The sequence below is a fragment of the Anomaloglossus baeobatrachus genome, chromosome 6, assembly GCF_048569485.1.
Source record: "Anomaloglossus baeobatrachus isolate aAnoBae1 chromosome 6, aAnoBae1.hap1, whole genome shotgun sequence".
Lineage (NCBI taxonomy): Eukaryota > Metazoa > Chordata > Amphibia > Anura > Aromobatidae > Anomaloglossus > Anomaloglossus baeobatrachus.
Genome location: NC_134358.1, coordinates 256192562 through 256219070, shown reverse-complemented (window position 1 = coordinate 256219070; position 26509 = coordinate 256192562). Strand labels below are relative to the sequence as shown.

Below are 26509 nucleotides of genomic sequence, written 5' to 3'. Positions count from 1 at the left end.
TTGATTGATGCTTTTAAATAACTTTTCCATACCATTAATGTAGTATCCCAGCTTGAAATCTGCACGCACATTCATAGAGGGATATATTATGAGCCTGTGTTGATAAATGTGTCCATTGCATCCTTAGCACTGGCAGTGTGGACCATGCAGTGCAGGGGCCGGCTCCCTCTGGCTCGCTTCATTTACTATTTTATCTCCAGTGTCAGTGTGCTTGTCAGAGGCAGTGCTGACTGACTCCATTTCCCTGAGGTTGAGCTGAAGCATTGTTTGCGCACTGATGGAATTCTCCAGGCCTCCACTGGCGGACAATGCTGCTGATTCCTTACTTCCTGAGCAGACCAGACAGCTTGCTCTTTTTTTTTTGTCGTCTCTTATCACCCCTGTCATTACGACACAGAGCTGCTTTCTGCTTACATTAGTGCTGATATTCGCCAACCCAGATATTATGAGGGCACACTGTACGTGTAGTCACTGCCCCCTTTTATCACTTTTTCCACTCTGCCAATTTATTTTTCCATTCCTGTGTGCTGCAAAATTGACATTTTTGTACAGTCATCAGATAAGAGTATTTTCGAATGGTCTCGTATTTTCTGTAAACCACATACATTCTAATTACCACTAAAGGTAGTTGTCGTTTTTATTGTTAATGTGTCTATGTAAGTTTTCCATGAAGGCCGTGGCTACTGCAAGTTTAAACTAGGAGTTAAATCCCCTAAAATTCCTTCGTTCCCTTGATACACTGGCTGTTCCACTGCATGAGATTTCTAGGAATGCTGAAAAAGCAGGAGACTGTCCAGCCTGTGATATTTTGTACTTTGTGTATGCATTCAGTCATCATTGTCGGATAAAGAATACTTTATATCATAAACTGTGCAGCTGGCTAGCACGCTGTGTATTCTTTTATATAATATCAAGTCATGCTCTAGTCATCTGTATTATACAATGTTATAGGGCATAAAACCAAGGTAACGTCTCCTCTAAGTTTTACCTGTATACAATGTTATAGGGCATCAAAAACCAAGGTAACGTCTCCTCTAGGTTTTACCTGTATACAATGTTATAGGGCATCAAAAACCAAGGTAACGTCTCCTCTAGGTTTTACCTGTATACAATGTTATAGGGCATCAAAAACCAAGGTAACGTCTCCTCTAGGTTTTACCTGTATACAATGTTATAGGGCATCAAAAAACAAGGTAACGTCTCCTCTAGGTTTTACCTGTATACAATGTTATAGGATAGAGCATCAAAAACCAAGGTAACGTCTCCTCTAGGTTTTACCTGTATACAATGTTATAGGGCATCAAAAAACAAGGTAACGTCTCCTCTAGGTTTTACCTGTATACAATGTTATAGGGCATCAAAAAACAAGGTAACGTCTCCTCTAGGTTTTACCTGTATACAATGTTATAGGGCATCAAAAACCAAGGTAACGTCTCCTCTAGGTTTTACCTGTATACAATGTTATAGGGCATCAAAAACCAAGGTAACGTCTCCTCTAGGTTTTACCTGTATACAATGTTATAGGGCATCAAAAACCAAGGTAACGTCTCCTCTAGGTTTTACCTGTATACAATGTTATAGGGCATCAAAAACCAAGGTAACGTCTCCTCTAGGTTTTACCTGTATACAATGTTATAGGGCATCAAAAACCAAGGTAACGTCTCCTCTAGGTTTTACCTGTATACAATGTTATAGGGCATCAAAAACCAAGGTAACGTCTCCTCTAGGTTTTACCTGTATACAATGTTATAGGGCATCAAAAACCAAGGTAACGTCTCCTCTAGGTTTTACCTGTATACAATGTTATAGGGCATCAAAAACCAAGGTAACGTCTCCTCTAGGTTTTACCTGTATACAATGTTATAGGGCATCAAAAACCAAGGTAACGTCTCCTCTAGGTTTTACCTGTATACAATGTTATAGGGCATCAAAAAACAAGGTAACGTCTCCTCTAGGTTTTACCTGTATACAATGTTATAGGATAGAGCATCAAAAACCAAGGTAACGTCTCCTCTAGGTTTTACCTGTATACAATGTTATAGGGCATCAAAAAACAAGGTAACGTCTCCTCTAGGTTTTACCTGTATACAATGTTATAGGATAGAGCATCAAAAACCAAGGTAACGTCTCCTCTAAGTTTTACCTGTATCTCAAAAAAGAGATACTCCTGAATCCAGCACCAACAGTCCTCGATTTACTAGTACCATCAATGCATGGCCTTTAACACGTCTCTCAATTGTCTCTTATCTCCTGTTATGTGTGTGTTAGGGAATACCCAAAATATATTCAAGAGCGATCAGGGTGCAAATAGGCTCCTAAATATATTATTTATACTATCACAACTGGAAAGACCTTTTTGCACTTGGTGAGGAACGATGCAGTCAGACATCTTACCCCCAAAGTAGTTGGACCTAAATCCTGATTCACAAATCTGATATAGAAATCAAGCAATGGGTAAAATAACTATCTCCAGATGTGATGATGAAATGACATGTACTTATTATAGTGTGTTTGATGTATATATTATGCACTAAATTATTTCTGCCCCATACGATGTTATTGTGAAGCTGAGCAACACTCAGAGGCCACATAGTTAAGGGCGCATATAAACCTTTCCCTCTTCAGCACTTCACCAACTAGAAGTTCCCTACAATTTGTTGTCAAATATACATTTCATTCTAATGTTATGTTCACACAATTTTTGACAAGGGTTTTAAAGTAAATTCTGCTCCAAAACTCGCATCAAAAACATTTCAAATACTCTTTGACTAAACTTCCTATTCGTTTTAAAGTGACTCTGTCAGCAGGTTTTTGCTACCTTATCTCAGAGCAGCATTCGGTAGACAGAGACCCTGAATTCAATGATGTATCACTGAAATGACTAGGTGCAGCGGTTCTTACATAATCAGAGTTTTTTAATTTAGCAATGCAGCAGAGCTGAGAAAGCTGCCTCCGCCCACACCAGGCTCTGTATACAATGTCTATGGACTATGGAGTGAGCTGCTAATCACAGGGGCGTGCTGGACTAGCTGACCTCTAGCTTACCTAGTCGGCACGGATAATCTCCAAAAGCTAAAATGAATATTGTAGATAAACAGCACACAGTGTGAAAAGAGACTCATAGCTAAAATCAGTGTGTTATCACAGCATGCTGTATTCAGATTACATAGCAAAAACCGACCTACCCTTTAATTGCAATCTGCAAGCCAGGCAGCATCTACAGATGGACAGAGAATATTGTCCAGGAGGTCAAGATTGGTCTTTGGCAATAAAGGGGCACAATTGAAAACGCATAAATGTTGGGCGACAGGAGCAAATGTTAAATGGAATGTGAACTGTTCAGAAATTCTATTAACCTGCTGATATAGGGGTAATTTGCAGGTAAATATTGATAAAGCCTGATTAGCCACTTTACTGAAGCAGCAGCTTTTACTTACTTTTAGAGGCCTTCAGCTCGCTTTCGAGTCATGACTACTTCAGAGATGAACTCTCTGTAGGAAGCCTAGATAGGTCAACCAGAGTCTCCTAGACAATTTTCTTCAGGCCTAAGAGACACGTCGGGAAAATCGGTGCGAGTGGAGTGCGATAAAACATCACATTCCACTCGGACCAATTCTAGCCTGTGTGCCAGCACCCATGAGCGATTTATTTTCTCAGCCCTAACTGGACCGAGAAAACAATTGCAGCATGCTGCGATTGTAATGCGAGACTCTTTTCTCTCGCACCCATTCAAGTGAATCGGGCGAGAGAAAAATCGCACACACTCGCGGTACACCGGTGTACCGCGTGCAGAGCGAGAATCGCAATAGCCGACTATGGAGGAGAGAGGGAGAGAAATCCCTCCCTCCCCTCCTCCATGCCGGCCCGCCCCTCCGCAGCACTGGCCCACCCCCCACAGCTGAGGTCCGCTCGCACAGTCGGAGCTCAGACGCAGGGATACTACCATGACACTTGGCTACTGCTGTGCTGCCAGTGCAAGCCGAGTGTCATGCGAGCATCGCACTAGTGCCACGTATGGCCACGGCCTTATAGTATCAAGCCATCAGGTTGCTTGTCTTCCTGTTCACCTTTTTCATTCTATTCTCCCGACCATAATGCCCTTCTCCAGTGATTTGCTCTCTTCGTATGAGGTTTCAAGAGTTGGCAAGTCGTAGCTTGGTGATCCTTGCTTCTAGTGGCCACAGGGAGAAATTTAAGTTTTATTCACATTGCAACCACTGGCTTCCAGTCATTGGGGAGATGCAGGGAGAATAAAGGTTCCTTTTCTCCCCGTAGCCACTGCTCCAGTAAGCTGGCTAAACAGTATTTAAACACTATCTATGGATTACCACTATATCTGCAGGTAATTAGTGTTCTTGGATGTGACAGGTTTTCTTTAATTGTGCATATGCTATTTGAGTTTAAGTACCCTATAAACTGGCTGCCTAATTACTTTACTTTTTGGCAGGATGAATTCATTTTTACAATGTAGGTTATGTTTGATCTGCGGCATGTCACCTTCAGTTAATGTAACCGCTCTGCAAGTGACAGCTATCATAGCATCATGTGACAGTAAAAAAAATTCCTTCAGGGACTCACATTGCGACCACCAACATTTTATATGGCTTTAGACATTTGAACATAAACAAGGGGTTCAGAGTGTATGTGATAGAGCTAGATAAGGACCCTGAAAGACCCAATAACCCCATTTATTAGAATAAGCAGACTTTACTACTCGCTGAAAAATAACTATTTCACAGAATGCAATAGATAGCGAAAACTGTAGGAAGAATAACATTTTTTCTTTAAATAAAATCACTAAACCTTTTTTTTTTTTTTTTTTGTCTCTTTCAAATTTTGCAGTTCGTCACCCAAACAATGTCATTTCCTGACCTTTGGTTTTGTAAAATTCCCCATTCATTGAATTACTTTACTAATGTTCTTGTGAGACTGTCGAGATTTAATGTAAAGGACCCATAAATGTAAAACACAATAGTCTCCATGATAACGTGTGCACTGATAAGAGCTTCCTGTAAACTGAAGCTATGGAAGATAACAGTGTGAATGTGGTATTTTCTTTCCGGCACATTTATAGACGGTCCAGGCCTTATTACCTAGAACAACCAATCGTTGCTGAGTTTTCCAGAGACTGGGGGAAATGTTTATAGCATTATTACTCCCCCCTCAGTTAATATAGTTACTGAGACTGCTAGGTGTTGATTAAAAAATCTATTTCTGATTTAAAAAGGGAAAAAAAAATCGCTTCAGAGTAATAATATCAAAGTTACATTCTACTTCCAATATTTCATTTTATTCTTTATTCCAGTCTGAATTAAAATCCAGAATTTTGTTGGGTTCTTCTTACCGGGAAGGGTACATTGTGGAGCTTGGCTGACTATTACGCAGCTACATCTTTGTTCTTAGGTCAAATGACTGAAAATTTAGCAGAGATTTTACCAACAATTATCAGACGTTAGAAAACTGCAATGTATGTGAATGCGGAAAACCTAAAAGCTGCACATGAAGTGCAAATATAGTAAAGCTGAATAGCTGAGTTATTCAAGCTTTATGCATATTTTAGCTCATCATGCAAAAAATATATATATGCGTGTGTGTATATGTATATAGTGTGTGTATGTGTGTGTGTGTGTGTGTGTGTATATATATATGTGTGTATATATATAATATAATATATATATATATATATATATATATATATATATATATATATATATATATATATATATATATAAATATAAATATGTGTGTGTGTGTGTGTATATATATATATATATATATAATATATATATATTTTATATACATATGAACAAGCCTTGTGGTTACTTTCTGATTTATGAATTTTCCTGTTATGTCCACAGCAATGAGCACACATTTGGTAAACTCGGCCTTTTTTATTCAGTGACGTGACTACATGCTTACCGGAGTGTCTTGGGTGATTCCAGTTGGGGTTCATCCACACAGGATGCTTGGGCCAAGTTCCCACAATGAGCTTTTGATGCTGCATATTTGCACTGGGGAAAAAAACACAGTAGTTCTAGCAAAATGGATGGTAATTATAGAAATCGCGTGCCCACTGTTTTGTTTTGGGGGTTTTTGGGGGTTTTTTTGCGCTGTGGTGTGTTTGAAATCTGCAAAATGTCGAATTCTCCTGTCGGTGCAATGAGTTTTATGTGCGGATTTTCCCCAAAGAATTGTATTAGTTCGGGAAAATTTGCAGGTAAAAAGACATGTTTTTTTTAGTACGTTTGACTGGATCAACAAAGTTTTATTAAAACTAAATACTAGCAAGTATCAAAAAGCAAAGCAGCTTTGTTTAAATAGCGACCTACCAAAAAGAGAGACAATGCGTGGTGTCAAAAACATAAATACTCATGTAAACAGAAAACCTAAGTTATCTAATAGGGGCAGAAATTATTTATCTAATAGGGGCAGAAATTATTTATCTAATAGGGGCAGAAATTATTTATCTAATAGGGGCAGAAATTATTTTTCTAATAGGGGCAGAAATTATTTATCTAATAGGGGCAGAAATTATTTATCTAATAGGGGCAGAAATTATTTATCTAATAGGGGCAGAAATTATTTATCTAATAGGGGCAGAAATTATTTATCTAATAAGGGGCAGTAAAAACCTTACCAAATACTGATTGTGAGTATGTTGGCTAAGTCAGTGAATCAATCAAGTCGGCAGATATGCCACAAATTTCACCCTGCAGAAGGTAAAATCTGCAGTAAACATCGCCAGCATTTACTGACCGCGGATTTGTTGCGACAGGTTTTCTTCGCAGTGTAGATGAAATATGGGGTAGAAAATCTGGACTTAAAATCCGCCGGTGTGAACCTACCCTTATATACCAGACTGCGATCTCCGATGACGAAAAGGAAAATAAGCCGAAAAACAGTTGACTGGTTTCCACAGGGCTACAGGATTACATATGTTCAATTAACCTGTCAGATTCTGCTTTTTCCAATTTGTAGACCGTGCTAGCAGAACTGATACACAAATTTGTTTTTATTTCTGGGACCTAACAATGTTTCTAAGGGGAAATCCAGCTTGAAATGGTCTTGAGGACCCTCCAGAAGCATTTACACATAACCCTAATGATATTCCTAGATTTGACTATTTGGCTCCCATGTTAATTCTGTGATAAATGCAGCTTTTTTGGACAGCCGGTAAGAAGCCGCCAGTCTAACTGATAAGGAAGGAGAGGACTACTCTGTCAGTCTATGGCGGCTATGGCTGTTTCTAATCAGTTTCTCCAGAGGAGGAGGTTGTTAGATGCTTGGGGAATTAGAAGGAACATTTCAGTGGATTAAACAGAAAAAAAGCATAAGTATTGTGAGTTTGTGTATTTATGACATGAAATTGAGAGATCGTTACAATTTATTATTCCAGTCAAGGTTTTCCAGCATGGATTAACTCTCCACAATCTGAGCTTGTTAACCTGGCTGGTTTTATTTGCGGTCGTAATAGTTTGAAAATATCAATTACAATGATTGAATTAGGCCAAATACATTTTCAGACCATATCTTTCACCTAAATAGCCAGAGTAAATGCAGCGCTCACACCCTGCAGCAGTGCTCAGGAAGCGGGGTATTTACATTTAAATGCTTTACATTTTTCACTCGTTTTTGAGACGTTGTCACAGCACTACACAATATGTCCCTTTGTCTGCAGCGCTAGGAGGGTGTAAGTGTATTCTTTACTGTTGCAAATTGATTTTATTATTAATAAGTTCGTAGTTTATTGCCTAACAGGGCCGAGTGATACTTTCATAGCAGGTTTAGAGGGGTTTTCTGGCAGCTGGATATTTAACAATATAAGGCCAAATAAAAGGGGCCATAGCCAACTTACATATGAAATATCTGCATATGAAAGAGTGCACGCACCTTGTCAATCCCTGCTTCTCCAGCGTGTCCAGGCAAGTGGTTTACCTTCTTGAACTGCATTAAAGCACCACTCCAGCGTTTTGTTTTAGTTTTGTTTGGGGTTTTTTCCCCAGTTCAACCACTGGCATGGTGCTTTATATGTAAGTCCCCTGCCCCCTGTATTATACTTAACTACCGGCGACTTTATCTCTTTCCATTCTCGTTCCGGCAGGTCCAGTGTTTCATAGACTGCACTAGAGGTCACAACTCAATACAACTCTATGAGAGCCTCTTTCTAACCTTGTTCTGGCTCTCATAGACTTGCATTGAGAGATTGTGATGTAACTTATGACTTCTGGCCAGTCAGTAGTTGCGGTCACAAGATGACTCCGAAAAACAATATGGACGCCAGAGGGTAAGTATAGTACAGAGAGCACTTGTCACCAGTTTTTTGCCCTATAAGCTTCGGCCATCACCAGTGGGCTCTTATATACAGCATTCTAGCATGCTGTATATAAGCACCCAGGCCGCTGTGTAGAACATAAAAATCACTTTATAATACTCACCTAAACCGACCGCTGCGCTGGATGTGGCTCAAATGGGCATCTTCGTACTCCAGTGCTGACGCCTCCTCTTTCGGCCATCTTCGTCCTCCTTCTGAAGCCTGTGTGCATGACGCGTCTACGTCATACACACTCACCGGTCCCGCACATGTGCACTACAATGCTTTGATCTCCCCTGCTCAGGGCAGATCAAAGTGCACCTGCTCAGGACCTGAATGCCAGCGAGTGTGTATGATGTCGGATGAAGGACAAAAATGGCTGAAAGAGGAGGTGCCGGCACCGGAGAACGAAGATGCACATTTGAGCCGCATCCACTGCAGCGACTGGTTTAGGTGAGTATTATAAAGTGTTTTTTATGTTCTACACTGCGGTCTGGACTCTTATATACAGCATTTTAGATTACTACCAGTGGGCTCTTATATACAGTAGCCGCAGCTTATAGGGCAAAAAACTGGTGACCGGTTCCCTTTAACCATAGTTTTCATTTTTATTTCATAAATCAAAAGTACACATGACAATAAGCAGCTTTGTAATATATCGTATCATACAAATTTGCTTGTTTCTCTGCCAGAATTGATCAGTTATAATTAAAATTCTCAATTTCAAGCACCCCGAAACACCGTGCTTGCAAATTGGGATTCTGATCTGGCATATATCCTGAGTCATATTGCAAAGGATTGTTAAAAATCCACTTGTGACTTTTAGGATCGCTACTTCCAATAGGTGGCGCTGCGTTATAGTTTGTCTCCTTTACTGGAGAGACAATTTGAATATTTCCCAGAGGGGCATGGCAGCTATAAGTCCCCCTACTGGCAGCCAGATTGGCTTGCAAAGTCTCCTTAAGGAGAATAGTGTTCCCCCCCGTGGTCCCCACAAAGCTTCTCATGAGCCAGATCAGACACCCCATACTTTGCACTGACGAGGGGCAAGCACCCCGAAACACCATGTCTGCAAATTGGGATTCTGATCTGGCATATATCCTGAGTCATATTGCAAAGGATTGTTAAAAATCCACTTGTGACTTTTAGGATCGCTACTTCCAATAGGTGGCGCTGTGCTAGAGTTTGTCTCCTTTACTGGAGAGACAATTTGAACAATTCTGAGGTAAAATCTGTAATCAGTGAAGCCCTTCCATTACTGAGATAGGAGACAGCCGCTGTTACTGACGAGATTCTGACAACGGGAGGAGCTAGAGGCAGAGCTCCGCCCCTCTTCACTCTTATCTACATAGAATCTCATCAGTAACAGCTGCTGTCTCCTATCTCAGTAATAGGAAAGTGTTCACTAATTACAGATTTTACCTCAAAATTGAGACTTTTGATAATGACGGATCAATTCTGGCAGAGAAAGAATCAGATTTCTCTTATAAGATATACTATTTTCATGTGTACTATTGATTTCTGAAATTAAATTTTAAAACAGCGGTTATGCTTTAAGTTGTACATTTTCTTATAATTCCCCAACCAGTACAAGGCAGTAACACAACCTATATGGGAATCCTATAGATTCTTTTTCATAGAAGTCTATGGGTGATGGATGGAATTTGTCAATGCATCTGCCAGATGTTTTGGGTTTGTTTGTTTTTCTTTAAATGTTTTGTATCTTCTGCCATTCAGCTCATATGTTGAGTTTAGGGAGGTTTGATGGGAATCTGTCAGGAAGTTTTTCCTGTTTCATCTGAAAGCAGCATGATGTAGGCAAAGGGGCTCTGAATACAACGATATACAGTTAGGTCCAGAAATATTTGGACAGTGACACAATTTTCGCGAGTTGGGCTCTGCATGCCACCACATTGGATTTGAAATGAAACCTCTACAACAGAATTCAAGTGCAGATTGTAACGTTTAATTTGAAGGTTTGAACAAAAATATCTGATAGAAATTGTAGGAATTGTACACATTTTTTTACAAACACTCCACATTTTAGGAGGTCAAAAGTAATTGGACAAATAAACCAAACCCAAACAAAATATTTTTAATTTCAATATTTTGTTGCGAATCCTTTGGAGGCAATCACTGCCTTAAGTCTGGAACCCATGGACATCACCAAACGCTGGGTTTCCTCCTTCTTAATGCTTTGCCAGGCCTTTACAGCTGCAGCCTTCAGGTCTTGCTTGTTTGTGGGTCTTTCCGTCTTAAGTCTGGATTTGAGCAAGTGAAATGCATGCTCAATTGGGTTAAGATCTGGTGATTGACTTGGCCATTGCAGAATGTTCCACTTTTTTGCACTCATGAACTCCTGGGTAGCTTTGGCTTTATGCTTGGGTCATTGTCCATCTGTACTATGAAGCGCCGTCCGATCAACTTTGCGGCATTTGGATGAATCTGGGCTGAAAGTATATCCCGGTACACTTCAGAATTCATCCGGCTACTCTTGTCTGCTGTTATGTCATCAATAAACACAAGTGACCCAGTGCCATTGAAAGCCATGCATGCCCATGCCATCACGTTGCCGCCACCATGTTTTACAGAGGATGTGGTGTGCCTTGGATCATGTGCCGTTCCCTTTCTTCTCAAAACTTTTTTCTTCCCATCATTCTGGTACAGGTTGATCTTTGTCTCATCTGTCCATAGAATACTTTTCCAGAACTGAGCTGGCTTCATGAGGTGTTTTTCAGCAAATTTAACTCTGGCCTGTCTATTTTTGGAATTGATGAATGGTTTGCATCTAGATGTGAACCCTTTGTATTTACTTTCATGGAGTCTTCTCTTTACTGTTGACTTAGAGACTGATACACCTACTTCACTGAGAGTGTTCTGGACTTCAGTTGATGTTGTGAACGGGTTCTTCTTCACCAAAGAAAGTATGCGGCGATCATCCATCACTGTTGTCATCCGTGGACGCCCAGGCCTTTTTGAGTTCCCAAGCTCACCAGTCAATTCCTTTTTTCTCAGAATGTACCCGACTGTTGATTTTGCTACTCCAAGCAAGTCTGCTATCTCTCTGATGGATTTTTTCTTTTTTTTCAGCCTCAGGATGTTCTGCTTCACCTCAATTGAGAGTTCCTTAGACCGCATGTTGTCTGGTCACAGCAACAGCTTCCAAATGCAAAACCACACACCTGTAATCAACCCCAGACCTTTTAACTACTTCATTGATTACAGGTTAACGAGGGAGACGCCTTCAGAGTTAATTGCAGCCCTTAGAGTCCCTTGTCCAATTACTTTTGGTCCCTTGAAAAAGAGGAGGCTATGCATTACAGAGCTATGATTCCTAAACCCTTTCTCCGATTTGGATGTGAAAACTCTCATATTGCAGCTCGGAGTGTGCACTTTCAGCCCATATTATATATATAATTGTATTTCTGAACATGTTTTTGTAAACAGCTAAAATAACAAAACTTGTGTCACTGTCCAAATATTTCTGGACCTAACTGTATCACTAAGCTTACTAGGTGTGGGGTTCTGACATAATCAAAGTTTTTAGATTTAGCAATCCTGCAGAGCTGAGAGAATTGCACTACCTAAACCAGCCTTTGTATACAAAATCTGTAGGCAGTGAGCTGCTAATTACAGTAGGAAGCGTGTTAGACTGAGGTAGTCTAGCAAAGATAATCTTCTGAAGCAAAAACAAATATTGCAGGTAAACAGTACACAGCGTAATAAGGGAAGCATTGCAGAAATTTGTGTTAACCTCTACAGCAATGTCTATAGACAATGAGCTGCTAATCACAACAAAGGGACGTGCTGGACTAGCTGACCTCTAATTGACCTAGTTAATCAATGATATTCTCCTGAAGCTACAATAAACATTGCAGGTAAACGATGCACACTGTGATGAGAAATGCATCGCTGAAATCTGTATGTTAACCATTACAGTATGCTGTCCTCAGATTACATAGCAAAAATCTGCTGACAGATTCCCTTTAAAGGAGTTATCAGTATAACATTTTTTTTTCTTTTTTAGAAAACACTTAAGATGTTGTAGAACAATAAAGCTAGTAATACCTTACTGATCCCCTGCATCACATTTCAAGAATTCTCATATACTACCATTGTCTTTGTGTGTCCTCCTCTGTTTGGATGGACATGTGACTACTGCAGTCAATCATTGGTCACAGAGATAACCAACACATTGGAACACAGCCAGGAAGAACAGAGACTAGCAGTTGAGCATGGAATTGATGGGGGATCAGAAAGTCTGTGATTAATTTTCACAATTTTTGTTTCACTAATTAATAATAATGGCCAGACAACTCCTTCAAATGACCTAGGATATATAAGCCAGATCAGAATCCCAATTTGCAAACACGGTGTTTCGGGGTGCTTGCCCCTCGTCAGTGCAAAGTATGGGGTGTCTGATCTGGCTCATGAGAAACTTTGTGGGGACCACGGGGGAACACTATTCTCCTTAAGGAGACTTTGCAAGCCAGTCTGGCTGCCAGTAAAGTAAGGGGACTTATAGTCTCCATTCCTGGAGAGATAATTTGAATATTCCCCAGAGGGGCGTGGCAGCTATACGTCCCCTTACTTTACTGGCAGCCAGACTGGCTTGCAAAGTCTCTTTAAGGAGAATAGTGTTCCCCCGTGGTTCCCAAGGTATAGGTGGCATGTGACCATACGCATGCCAATCGCTTACACGTGGTCACATGGCAGCCCACCCATATGGGAAATACAGAGTAATGATGCCAGTATTCAATTCAACACAGTCACAATTCAGCAGTCACAAACAATGACTAAACTTTTCTCCCCCAAAATGGACAACCCCTTAATTATTAAATATTCAAAATATAAGAAATACTTTAACAAACATCTCGGCATGGCCCGAGAAGTCACAATTCTGCAACGCAATCCATGCCTCTGTAATGAGGAACATTTCACAGGCCCTAAGTAGCTACAATTTGTCCTAAACAATGAAATCAATCTAAACCCTGAGGCCGCAGAAAGTCTTTTCAGGGACAGCGTTCATTTTCGGGTGAAAGGTAATGTCAGGGCTAGGCTCCTGTAACTGATTACTCAACAGTCTCAGCCATCCCAACCACAAATCTGTATGTGCCACCGCTGTAAGCCCACAGATACAAATCTTAGTCATCTAATAGCTTATTGGAGGCAGCACTTTACAGCCTTAAGAAGATATTAACAGTTTATTATAGGCAAGTTTCTGAAGATGTTTTATCCTATTTGTTTAGATTTTAACTTTACCAGAAAACAAATGGATAATACAACTTGAGTCCTCAGAGGTCCACTCCCAACTTTACATTATAAATGTTATTGTAAAGCTACTATTACTCATTTTATATAATATTGGTTACTATTCCACTCGAAATAAGCCCTACTGTATAAAGATGGATGCATAATGATTTTATATTGATATTCTCTTTATACATAAATACACGCATTCGTTAAATACACAAATGATGAGTGTGCTGTATAAAAATATCGCCATATAGAACTGTATATATGAAAATATATATTTCAGGAATTTTACAAATACTCTTGTTATTGATCTACCTGAGAGAACTGCTGAAAAAAACATAAGATTTTATGTGCCAGCCTTTTCAGCAGAGGGCAGGTTGCTGTAGAAAAGCATCGATACCTCAACCTTTTGACATCAGTAAAGAATCTACGCTGTCGTTTGCAGCTTCAACTTTTGCCTTGAGCACATGTTTTTATTTAAGGTCGGGCATTTCATTTGTTATTGTGTTTGTTTTGTGATTTACTTCTGTTTTAAACAATGCAAGACAATAATTTGAACCAGTTGATTCAGTAACCCGACCACGGGGCTCTCTAGTGCTCCTCTGCTGTTTTTTACCGTGTGTGGTTTAGGCAGAGAAAAACTAGGCATCTGAACAGATTTATCTGTCGGCTCGTCACATAAATGTGGACCGTGAACTGTAACCCAAGTAATTTCATTTATACTGAGGGGGATATGTTTGTATCTTTGGGTTTACAGCGGTGGCACATAAGAGATTTGCGGTCAAGATTGTCGAAGCTATTGAGTAATCAGTTACAGGGGCTTAGCCCTGATGTTACCTTTCACCCTAAAATGAACACTGTCCCTCAAAAAAAAAAAAAAATTCTGCAGCCTCGGGCTTTAGCATGATTTCATTGTCGAGGACAAATTGTAGCGTAGCTACTTAGGGCCCATAAACTGTTTTTCATTATAGCGACATGGATTAGTTTGTTGAAAAAGCTAATTGCTTCAGTGATGATAATCTGATTGTTAAAGAGCAACACAGATTTTAAGCAGGAATCACACTCCTCTAAATACCTGGGCACGTCTACGTCTTTAGTGTTCAGTCTGTTCTGTAATACTCAGGAGTCCTTTCATCATTCTACTGTTCCACTTCTGCCCTAATCTACTACATAAATGTGGCAATTTTATTTTTCTTACCTTCCATTTTTGTTTTTTACCAAACACTTGCGTATAACATACTCATTACTACCAACGTACGTATTTCACCTGCAGTACACGGTAAATCCACAGTGTAATCCACAGCATATGCGACTCATGTGGACATCCACTTTTATGAGGAATCTTGTATTTTACGTAGGTCAGCACTAAGTGACAACTTGCGTTTGGCTGAATTTGTGTGATTGTCTCTTGACATATGTTTCCATGCAAATGTGTCTGAATCAAGTCAGGCCAAGCCACAATTCGTAGGTGGGTTTTCCTCATGAAAGAACTGCATTGTGCCTCAGCACAGCAGCCATGCTGCCCGTCTTGGCTAGTAACGCTCACTTTTGCAGTTAGCTTTGGAGTCACTTTGGCCCGCCAGTGCAATTAATGATCCGCCCAAGATCTGACAATTATAGCTCCAAAGTTCCAGCTAAAGTCTCCCCATGTGGAGCGGACACTGGAGCTAGTCAATTGCTAGAAAACTCTATTTCTTAGATTATTTGCTAAACACAATATATTTGAAGTAAGTGATAAAATGTAGTGTGAGAGCAAATGCTCATGTTTGTATGGAGGATGGGTCCAAGGCTCTATAAACCAACAGCGGACTCAATTTTCCCCAAAAAAACAACCCTAATTACATCATGGTGTCAGAGTTTCTGCTACATCTTGTTTCATTTTTCTTATGGCTTCATCACATTCAATTCATTTACTGAGTTTTAAAATGCAAGCAAAAACGTTATCCATTTTTAATTTTTTATTTTAAGCGTTTTTTTTGTCATTTTGATCAGCTTTTCTATAGGACTAAAACACTATACCAGGACATGCCGTTTGTGTTTTGAATGTCACTGACCTCAAATACCAGGCCAATAAAAGAGGCACCAAATCTATTATTGTTTTAAATTGTGTGATAGATTTGGTGCATCTTATTAGAGATGATACAAGTTACTTTACTCTTCTTTATGCCTTCTCCTCAGGGTCATAAAGGTCATTTACATGGACTGATATTGGCATGTTCGCCTATCAACTATACAGAAACATATTGCCACTTGTTTATGGTCCCATTCACACGGGCTGGTGGAAGCTGTATGTAGAAGAACCACCGTTAAAGGAGTTTTCTCAGAAACAAAGTTAATTTTAAAGTTGACTTTAATCAATAGCTCTTAATTAATAACTATTTCCCCAATTGGATATGATTAAAAAAATGTTCCTGTGCTTCTATGTGCTGTGTAATGGCTGTATCTGGCCATACAGGGACATGGTCTGCACATACCACAGCTCTTGGGCAAGGAAGAAGTAACAGAGTATAACAACATTACAGCACGGAATCATATATGATTTTTTGTGAGGTAAAACATTTCCCTGTCTGTTTATTTAAAAAATATTTTACCTCAAAGAAAGACTTATTTGAGATCCCATGCTGTAATGTCTTTTACCCAAGCTGTGGTATGATCAGACCATTTCCTTGTATTGTCAGACACAGCCATTACACAGTACATAGCAGGGGCACATATATAAAATGATCTCAGTAGAGGAACATTGTTTTGAACACATCCATTTGTTGAACGTATAATTATTCCAAGATCTATTAATTAAAGGGAGCCTGTCACCAGTTTTTCCCCTATAAGCTCCAGCCACGACCAGTGGGGTCTTATATACACCATTCTAATATGCTGTATATAAGGGCGCAGACCGCTGTGTAGAACATAAAAAAACACTTTATAATACTCACCTAAACTAATTGCTGCGGTGGATGTGGCTCAAATAGGCGTCTGCATCCTCCGGTGCTGGCGCCTCCTCTTTCGGCCATCTTCGTCCTCCTTCTTAAGCTTGTGTGCATGATGCGTCTACGTCATACACACTCTCCAGTCCCACGCATGCGCACTACAATACTTTGATCTTCCCTGCTCAGGGCAGATCAAAGTATGCCTGGTAAGGACCTGAATGCCGGCGAGTGTGTATGACGTTGGACGCGTCATGCACCGCGGCTTCAGAAGGACGACAGAGGTGGTGACAAAGATGGCCGAAAAAGGAGGCGCCGGCACCAGAGGACAAAGACGCCCATTTGACCCACATCCACTGCAGCAACCGGTTTAGGTGAGTATTATATAAAGTGTTTTTTATGTTCTACACAGCGGTCTGGGCTCTTATACACAGCATGTTGGAATGCTGTATATAAGAGCCCACTGGTGGCCGCAGCTTATAGGGCACAAAACTAGTGACAGGTTCCCTATAAAATGTACTTTGCTTGTGAGAAAACCCCTTTAATACAACAGTTTTGTCCCTCAACAGTATCATTTTTTCGACAACACCTGCCCCGTATCACAATCATGCACTTCTGACAGCGATTATTTTTATGTTGGCACAAACTATCTGATTAACTGACACACAAGTGTTTTCTTTCAGCACATGATTGGTTACAGAAATTTGGGTATGTGGGCTTTATCGCCATAATGTTGTCGGGGATGAAACATTACAGACCGCCACCTGCCGATAGGTGATTGCTTCATCCTTCAGGCACATGTGTATATATGTGTGTGTGTGTATGTATGTATGTGTGTATATATATATATATATATATATATATATATTATATATACTCCTTGACAGGTTAAGTGGGCAGGCACATTCCATTGAAATACCCACAGAAGGTGAAACGTGCGTCGGGGCTGCCGATGCTCATTAGGGGATCCCCCTCTTCCTTTGATGTGGATTTATATGCCCTATGTGTGGATAGTGACAAAGGGAGGTATACTGAAGCAAATTGGCTGTGATATGAAGTACTAACCCTCTGTTGCATTCCACTTTGGAGCTGGTAGTATATAACTAGAGCTTTACCTGTCTAATATGAGGGGATTCCTTTTTGAGCTTCTCCCCTACTAGTAGGGTTTATGTCTATTTTTCTCCTTATACTATAAGTAGAATATGACCTATAAACTGTATTTTGATATGTTATTTTTAACAAAAGATTCAATAAATGGTTATTTTTCAGTGGATTTGGGGTACTCCATTTTTGTGGTTTAAATATTTTCAAAACAGAGGCTAGAAAAGAAGTCATGGCTTAATTGTGTAAAATTGAAGCAAAAATATGTAGCAAACTTTTGTCCTAAAATAACAGCTCAATTAGACAATGATAAAAAGGACAAGTGTTCATAAAAATGTTCGTTCACAATTATTGGCTGGTGAAAACATACAGTGTATATTTATATAACCACCAACCAATAATCGTTCATGAACGTTTTTATAAACACTTGTACAATCATCAGGTCGTCCAGTTGAGCCTTTATTTTAATTCAATTTTGCACATTTAGGCCATGCCTTCTTTTGTAGACTCTCTTGTCTAGTCTAGCACGACTCATAATAAAGGCTCTAAAATATTTATTGTGGAGCAGGGCAAGTACCCCAATTTCAGTGGCCCAAATTGAGACATTAGCTTCGTAAATCATGTGTGTATGTAGACTTTTTGGTAATTTCTACAGACTTTAGAATAACATCTTTCCATATCGGATTTAACAAAAAATGGTGACAAGGCCCCCCCCCACCTTCCCCACCTCTCCCCCAAAAAAACACAAAAAAGCATCAAAATACTGTGTGTGAGGCTTGCATTAAAAAGTAGAAAGTATCCACGTAACACATGATTCTGATTTCTACAAATCCTGACAGCCTTGTTTTATTTTTCCCCATAGTATATGACCTTGAGAGTGAATATTCACCCTACTGTTCAGTCATTACACGTTTCATGGTATCATCTACGCTTTTCGGGATGACTGTTGTTTTACTTATTTGAGGTTTGGATATACTTACACCATACAGGACCGTGAAAGCTGATATGCTTTAATAGTATGAAAGTGATTCAGCTGTTTAATGTGTGCTTCTGCAACTTATTGCTTTTCTTTGCACCCACAGGACTTTCTACAAGGAGACTGCAGCAAGGCAAAGCAGAAGCTGGGCTGGGAAACCAAGGTCTCATTTGATGTAAGCATTGTATTAAACAATTCACCAAGCTTAACTCTTTGGGCATCTTGATGCCCCAAGCACAATATTAATTATTGGAATGCTGTATTCCAAAGGTTTTTTTGTAGGATGCCCATGACTTTCTACTGAACCAAATTGTAATTATCTTTTTTTTTATTATTATTATTATTATTATTATTATATGCATGTTCGAATCTAAGGTGGCTTGTCAAAAAAACAATACCTAAAAAAGCAATCTTCCCTTTCTCCTTTGCATATTGATGTGTAGATTTGTCTTATGCATAACATTGCTTCAACACCGGATACAAGGACTCTATTTTAGTTCCCTTAAAGGGAACCTGTCAGGTGCAATATGTACGCAGAACCACGAGCACTTCTGGGTGCATATTAGTAATCCCTGCTTAGCAGTCCCTGTATACACTAGCATAGATAAAGAGATCTTTAGAAAAAGTATTTCTAAAGATCATATATTATATGCTAATGAGCACGGGGACTAATCCTGAGGGCATTGTTCCCTTAGCTAGTCGGCCCACATAGCATGTTAGCACGCCACTGTTGGCGTACTTACATGCTAATGAATACGCAGTGACGTGCACATACCTCACTCTTCATGGCGGCCGGCGGAGGATGGATGAGCACTGGGCATGATCCGGAGTCCTCAGCACTTCTGGTCATGCGCACTAAACCTCACTGAAGCCGGGAAGCTTACACCCAGCATCAGTTTAGTGCACATGATCGGACATCCTGGGTACTCCAAATCATGCACAGAGCGCACCCATCCTTCGCTGGCCACCATAAAGAATGAGGTATGTGCACGTCGCTGCGTTTTCTTTAGCATGTTAGTACGCCCATAGGGGTGTGCTATAATATAATAATAATAATAATAATTTTATTCATTTATACAGCGCTATTAATTCCACAGCGCTTTACATACATTTGCAACACTGTCCCCATTGGGGCTCACAATCTAGAGTCCCTATCTGTATGTCTTTGGAGTGTGGGAGGAAACCGGAGTACCCGGAGGAAACCCACGCAAACACGGGGAGAACATACAAACTCCTTGCAGATGGTGTCCTTGGTGGGATTTGAACCCAGGACCCCAGCGCTGCAAGGCTGCAGTGCTAACCACTGAGCCACCGTGCCGCCTATCATGCTATGTGGGCCAACTAGCTTAGGGGAGAAACTCCCTTGGGACTAGTCCCTGCGCTCTTTAGCGTAAGATAAAAGATCTTTAGAAATACTTTTTCTAAAGATCTCTTTATCTATGCTAGTATATACAGGGACTGCTAGGCAGGCATTACTAATATGCACCCAGCACTGCTCGTGGTTCTGGGTGCATATTGCACCTGACAGGTTCTCTTTTTAAAGGGGTTGTCTCACGAAAAACAATCCTGACTTTAGGCCACGTCTCACTAAGCGACATCGCTAGCGACATCGCTGCTTAGTCATGTTTTTTGTGACACAACAGCAATCTCGTTATGTGTGACATCCAGCAATGACCTGGCCCCTGCTTTGAGGACATCAGTCATTGCTGAATGTCCTGGACCATTTTCTTCAAAGGTGATATCCTGCTGGGTAGGACACATTGCTATGTGTGACACTGTGTGACAGGGTTCCAATGATAGCAGAGATTGTTATACAGGTCGCTACTGCGACCTGTATCGTTACTGAGTCGTTGGTAAGGTCTGCCTGTGTGACATCTCACCAGCGACCTCCAAGCGACTTACCAGCGATCCTTATCAGGTCGCATCGTTTTCGGGATCGCTGGTAAGTCGCTAAATGTGACGGGGGCTTTTGTCTTTTATACTACTCCTCACATGTTAAATCTCACTCTGGTACAATATTTACTTGAGAACGAGGTTAGAGAAAATTGGACTCCATCCAGAACTTGATGGCCAGAGTTCATTTTTGGGGGGATATTTCTGGTATACTCTATGGTACATACTGTGTGATAGGAATGTGTTAAGGCCTCTTTACATATTGAGACTTTCTAGCGATCCCAACCTGGCCGGGATCGCTGCACAGTCTCTTTTGAGTCGCTGGTGAGCTGTCAAACAGGCAGACCTGGCCAACGACGCAGCAGCGTATCGGACCTGCAGAACGACCTAGCTGGTCATTGGGGACGTGTTAAAACAGCTATTTGAAAGGGAAGTCGCTAACGAAGTCGTTGTAACAGTGTCAAACACACCGATGCATGCTGCTCAGCGGGAAACAAAGGACCAAAAAATGGCCCTGAAAGATTTGTAGCGATCAGCAACCTCACAGCGGGGGCAAGGTCGCTTATGCGTTTCACACACTGCAATGTCGCTGGGGAGGTCGCTATTACGTCATAAAACCGGTGACATTACAGCGATGTCGTTAGCGATGTTGCAGTGTGTAAATGGGCCTTTACTGTCTGATTACCTAGTACCCATGAAAAAGGCTAATTTCACTTGTCCATGAAACGTGGATTGAGCTCGTAATACATGGCTTGACCATCTAGCCTCTTGCCCTTATATGCATATATGAGGCTCCAAGTTTCGGTCAGGAGACCTGTTATTAGGCCATTATTGCGACTAGACTACGTGTTTCCTGGATGTGTGAATTTGACAGTGATATAGTGATCAATATCCACTAGTGTGCTGTTCCAATGATCCACAACCAGTTAAGTTGCATTTTGTCTTCCCAAAATATCTCCTAGTCACTTCTGTTACAAGAATTCATGTGACATTATTCTGTGGCAGCTATTTGAATGCCTATCATGCCCATCAAACAGGGCAGTAGCCACTACACTGACTCCCAGATAACAGCCTGCCATGAGATTGTTTATTTTCATCCAAAATATAATCTATTTTGTGCTGGTATTTATTCCCTATAACAATTGTGTAATCCACTCTGATGCCCCATAACAAACATAACTTCTTGCGATGTCCACAATACATATCACACAGTACCTGTCTCACTTTTTATGTGATGGTTACAAGTTTGCATGGCGTCTTCTAGTCTGGATTGGTGTTCAGGTCTTTAACTTTATTCTTAATATTAAGTCAGCCATTGTATAAGTTCTTACTTTCTACTTATTACATCCTCTACTTTGTAGTGAGATGTCAGTAAATGAGGAGTGTGCTTTCCGGAGGTCTCACATTTTGTCCTACAAAACCTCTTTAATACCAAACAGTAAATGAGGAGTGACACTTCTTAGCCGGTTGTAATATAGTTACCTAGTGTATATAGAAACAAAGTTAACACTGATTTCTTCTTTTGCAGGAACTGGTAACAGAGATGGTAGAATCAGATATTCGTCTGATGGAAACCAATCCCAATGCCTGAAGCAACACTGCCTACGAAAATCTTCAAAATTTATTAGGACCTAAATTACTCCATCCAATCACTCCTTACATAAAGATATATTCCAAATGATATTTTCCTGACTTATTGACCTGCGTATGTAGATTTAGGGCACAGTGTATGCAGTCATTTCCATTTCTTGGGGTTTATTTTATTATTATTAAGGGAAACTGTTGGGATTTTTGTTACATTTTCTTATCTTTTGCTACTCATTCTGTGCTGATTTATTATGTAGTAGTACTATTACCTTTGTCCTAGAGTGGAAAATAAATCGTGTTTTTCTAGCTCTCACCTTTTTCATTAATTAATAAATTGCTTTGTAAAAAAAAAAGAGCAAAGATTGATTATTGTCCGGTCAATATAAACAAATTTCACTAATAAAAATATAACAAATACAAATGGTTTATATCTAAATGTGGAAATGACATTCGTGATGCAATCAGGTTTGCAGTACATTTATGGCTGCATTTCAGCTTCCAGGTAGGTAGTTGCTTTATAAGCCAAAACCATTATTTTTTGTTGTTTTATGACATCAACATTTCCAGTTTACAAATCCTAATGGATCGGCCTCCCTATTAAATTGTGTGGTTGAGCATTAATTAAAAAAAAAATATGTCTGGGATCTTATGCATACATTTCTTTACATCAGTGGTTCAAAGTGTTTTCCTTTGATATATCATTTTCAAACACACATTTTTTGGTTAGTGTAGAGGAAATAGAAACATTGCTTTACTTGTAGTCCTGGTAGAGCTTTGCGCTCTGATGATGCTTCCGTTTTTTAGCTGGACAGTGAGGGTGGTGATAAAATGGCTTTATGAAAATGTTTGAGCTGGAGTCATTTAAATTGGCTAAATGGTCATCATTTCTAATATAATTATAAATTGTAGAAATGGTATACATATTATATTATAGAACTCACAATAATAGCTGTAGCACAACAAAAGTCTGTTTTATAGGCAATTCTGTAAAAGTGCTGGTAAAATAATTCTGTTTTTCATACATATATATTTGTTTTTAAGAATTACTTTTAGTACTACTAAAAAAAACATCTTGGGCGTCATTAAAGGCGTCCATGATTGTCACGCGTAACAACACACAGACATGTATTAATCAGTATTTTGGATGTGAGTTTCATTAGTATTTGGCCTCTGTCTGCTTTTACCATAAGGCCCTGTGCCCACGCTGTGTATTTTGACGCGGATTTTGACGCAGGTTTTCAGAAATCTGCAGCAAAATCTGCATGTCCATTGTGAAGTCAGCAAAGTCTATGAGAATTCAGAAGTGCTGTGCCCACGTTGAGTATTTTTCCCTTGTGTATTTGGTGCAGATGTCTTGTTTTCTGCACTAAATCTGCACGGGAAAAATAAGCAACGTGGGCACAGCGCTTCTGATTTCTCATAGACTTTGCTGGCTTCACAATGGACATGCAGATTTTGCTGCAGATTTCTAAAAATACGCGTCAAAACTACACAGCGTAAGCACTGGGCCTAAATGTTTCATCAGTTAACCCTGCCTCTCAAGGTGCGCCTCACCAGCAACCAGGGATGCAAATCACAGTATGAGAAACACTGGTCTACATGGTCCTTTAAATTGTCACTGTTATTTCAGCAAATATTGCATATATCAATAACACAAGGGCATATAAGAAACATTGTAATATATCTTATCAGATAAATGTTTTTCTCCATTAATGAGCCACTTTCTCCCATCTCCCTACCGTCTACATTTATTTACTCAAAAAATACAGCTCAAACTCTTAATGAAAGCAAAAAGGACTCTTATCTCACTGAGGTATCAAATTACAACTCCTATTAAAGCCTAGGGACAAGGGAGGGGAGGAGCATTCAACAGAGTGTGAGTCCAGGCAGATCCTGCTGTGGCTTCTAGTGCAGGAGTTATCACCACCCAGTGCTGCTGTACAATGTCATCCATGCTGCTTCCATTTACAGCACGTGAGTTATCATCAGTCTGTGCTGCTGTACCATGTCATCATTGCTGCTGCAGCTTCTAGCACAGCTGTACATTGTCATCCATGCTGCTGCAGCTTCTAGTAGGTGCATTATCACCACTCTGTGCTGCTGTATGATGTCATCCATGCTGCTGCAGCTTTTAGCAGGTGAGTTAACACTACTCGGTGCTGCTGTACAATGTCATGCATACTGCTGCTGCATCTGTCAGAGAGCAAGAAGCCATCTCTCTGTGTGCATTATATTATTATTAATTATTTTATTCATTTATATAGCGCTATTAATTCCACAGCGCTTTACATATATTATAGACATCATCGCAGCCAGTCTCGACCCACTAGCTCAGAGATCAATATAAACTTGAGATATATCCTGCATTTTTCACCAGTCCTCCCTCTTTGTAGTCTCTAAGTAATATAATGGTCAAGATTCCTGTTATATAGACGACAGATTGTGAAGTTACCTGAAATCAAGTTTGCACTTTAACCCCATTACGACCGCGTTACGTTTTAAAACGGCACTAAAAAAGGGTACTTATTCCTTTCTGCCGTTTTAAAACGGCGGTCGGAAAAAAGGGTCTAGCGCCCCCCAGAGTCAGAAAATTTCCGGGGTCTCAGCTGCCGGGGGTAGCTGAGACCCTGGAGATCATGATTCGGGCCGGTTTTTCCGGTCCCCGCTCACCTGATGACCGGTATACACCGTATACCGATCATCAAGTTATAGTAAATGACCGCGCCGGTAAAAAATCATTTATCTCCCATCTGGCATGATCAAACATGCCAGATGGGAGATAAATCTTTTTCCCGGTTCCCTCCGGTCCCCTCGGTATCCCCAAAGTGCCCCCCCCGACCCCCAACCCCCTCCCGAAAATCCAAGATGGCCGCGCGCATCGGAGAGCACAGCAGCGCGCCGGCCGCATTTACACTGTTCCTATGGTTTCTGTCGTATGTGCCATAACACATACGACAGAAACCTGCTCCCCAGGCCCTGCCGGGTCCCCCCCTACCCCCCCCCCCCCTGGTGTCCCCCGGTGTCCCCCGGTGTCATACATACCGGAGCGCTGATCCCCCGCGGCCCCCTCCTCCTTCTCTGCAGACTCCGGTCACATGTGCCGAGCAGATGACAGCTTCCTGTGTTCAGGACGCTGGCTGCTGCTCAGCACTGTGCAGCTGTGACCCGGGGAGGGTGGGTGCAGCTTTTTGCACCCACTCTCCTCAAATGGAGGGTCTGCCCTCCTAGAAAATGGGGGATACGTTCCCTGAACGTGTCCCCCATATTCTAGAAGGTCCAGAGGCGACGTGGGACGTCCAAATGGATTATAGTGGATTTTTTTTTTTCTTTTCAATAAATTGGTCAATCAGGGAATGTTTTGGGGAGTGTTTTTTCAAATAAATTTTTTTTTGTTGTCAATTTTTTTTCTTATTACTGTCAATTAGTTATGTCGGGTATCTGATAGACGCCGTGACATAACTAATTGCTGGGCTTGATGCCAGGTGACATTACACACCTGGTATCAACCCCATTCATTACCCCGTTAGCCAACGCACCAGGGCGCGGGATGAGCTGGGGCGAAGCGCCAGAATTGGCGCATCTAATGGATGCGCCACTTCTGGGGCGGCTGCGGCCTGCTATTTTTAGGCTGGGAAGAGTCCAATAACCATGGCTCTTCCCATCCTGAAAATACCAGACCCCAGCTGTCAGCTTCACCTTGGCTGGTGATCTAATTTGGGGGGACCCCACGTTTGTTTTTTTTTTTAATTATTTATTTATAAATAATTAAAAAAAAAAAACAGCTTGGGGAGCCCTCCAAATTGATCACCAGACAAGATGAAGCTGTCAGCTGTGGTTTGCAGGCTACAGCTGTCTGCTTTACCCTAGCTGGCTATCAAAAATAGGGGGGACCCCACGTCATTTATTTTAATTTTTTTTTTTTTTTTTTTGGGCTAAATACAAGGCTAGGCATCCTTTAGTGTCACATGAAAGGCACTAAAGGGCGCCAGCTTAGAATATGCAGGGGGGTGGGACGTTATATATGTTTGACATCTATCCATTCATCCATTGTAGCATTTTACGCTGTGTGCCCACAATCAGGGTTTGCAGCGTTTTGGGCGCAGAGTGTTTTCCCTGCGTCCATAACGCTGCGTTGTGCAGTAGAAGCACAGTGGCAGGATTTTTAGAAATCCCGTGCCCACTGTGTTTCTTTTCTCCGCAGCATAAACCGACCTGTGGCGCAGCTTCCCGAGCCTCAGCATGTCAATTTATGCTGCGGAGATGAGTGTTCTTTGCAGGTAGAATAAAACTAAAGTCCACAGCAGCCTGAACCCAAATCGTGGGCATGGGCAGCTGCGTTCTCCCGTGGACAACACTCACATTTCTGCAGGAGGCTGACACTGTGTACTAGACGCCGTGTCGCTGGATCATGGCCACATAGCCTAAAGGCTACTTTACACGCTGCGATATCGGTCCCGATAT

At 40.8% G+C, this 26509-nt stretch overlaps 1 protein-coding gene across 1 annotated transcript in view; it reads left to right on the top strand.

Moving 5' to 3' along the window:
- Positions 1 to 22393, top strand: part of GMDS (GDP-mannose 4,6-dehydratase) — an 899211-nt gene extending 876818 nt beyond the window's left edge. The window contains exons 11-12 of the mRNA XM_075316493.1: positions 18675 to 18743; positions 21990 to 22393. Coding sequence (XP_075172608.1) covers positions 18675 to 18743; positions 21990 to 22052 — 132 coding nt within the window. The 3' untranslated portion in view covers positions 22053 to 22393. The remainder of the gene's footprint in view (positions 1 to 18674; positions 18744 to 21989) is intronic.
- Positions 22394 to 26509: the final 4116 nt, after the last annotated feature.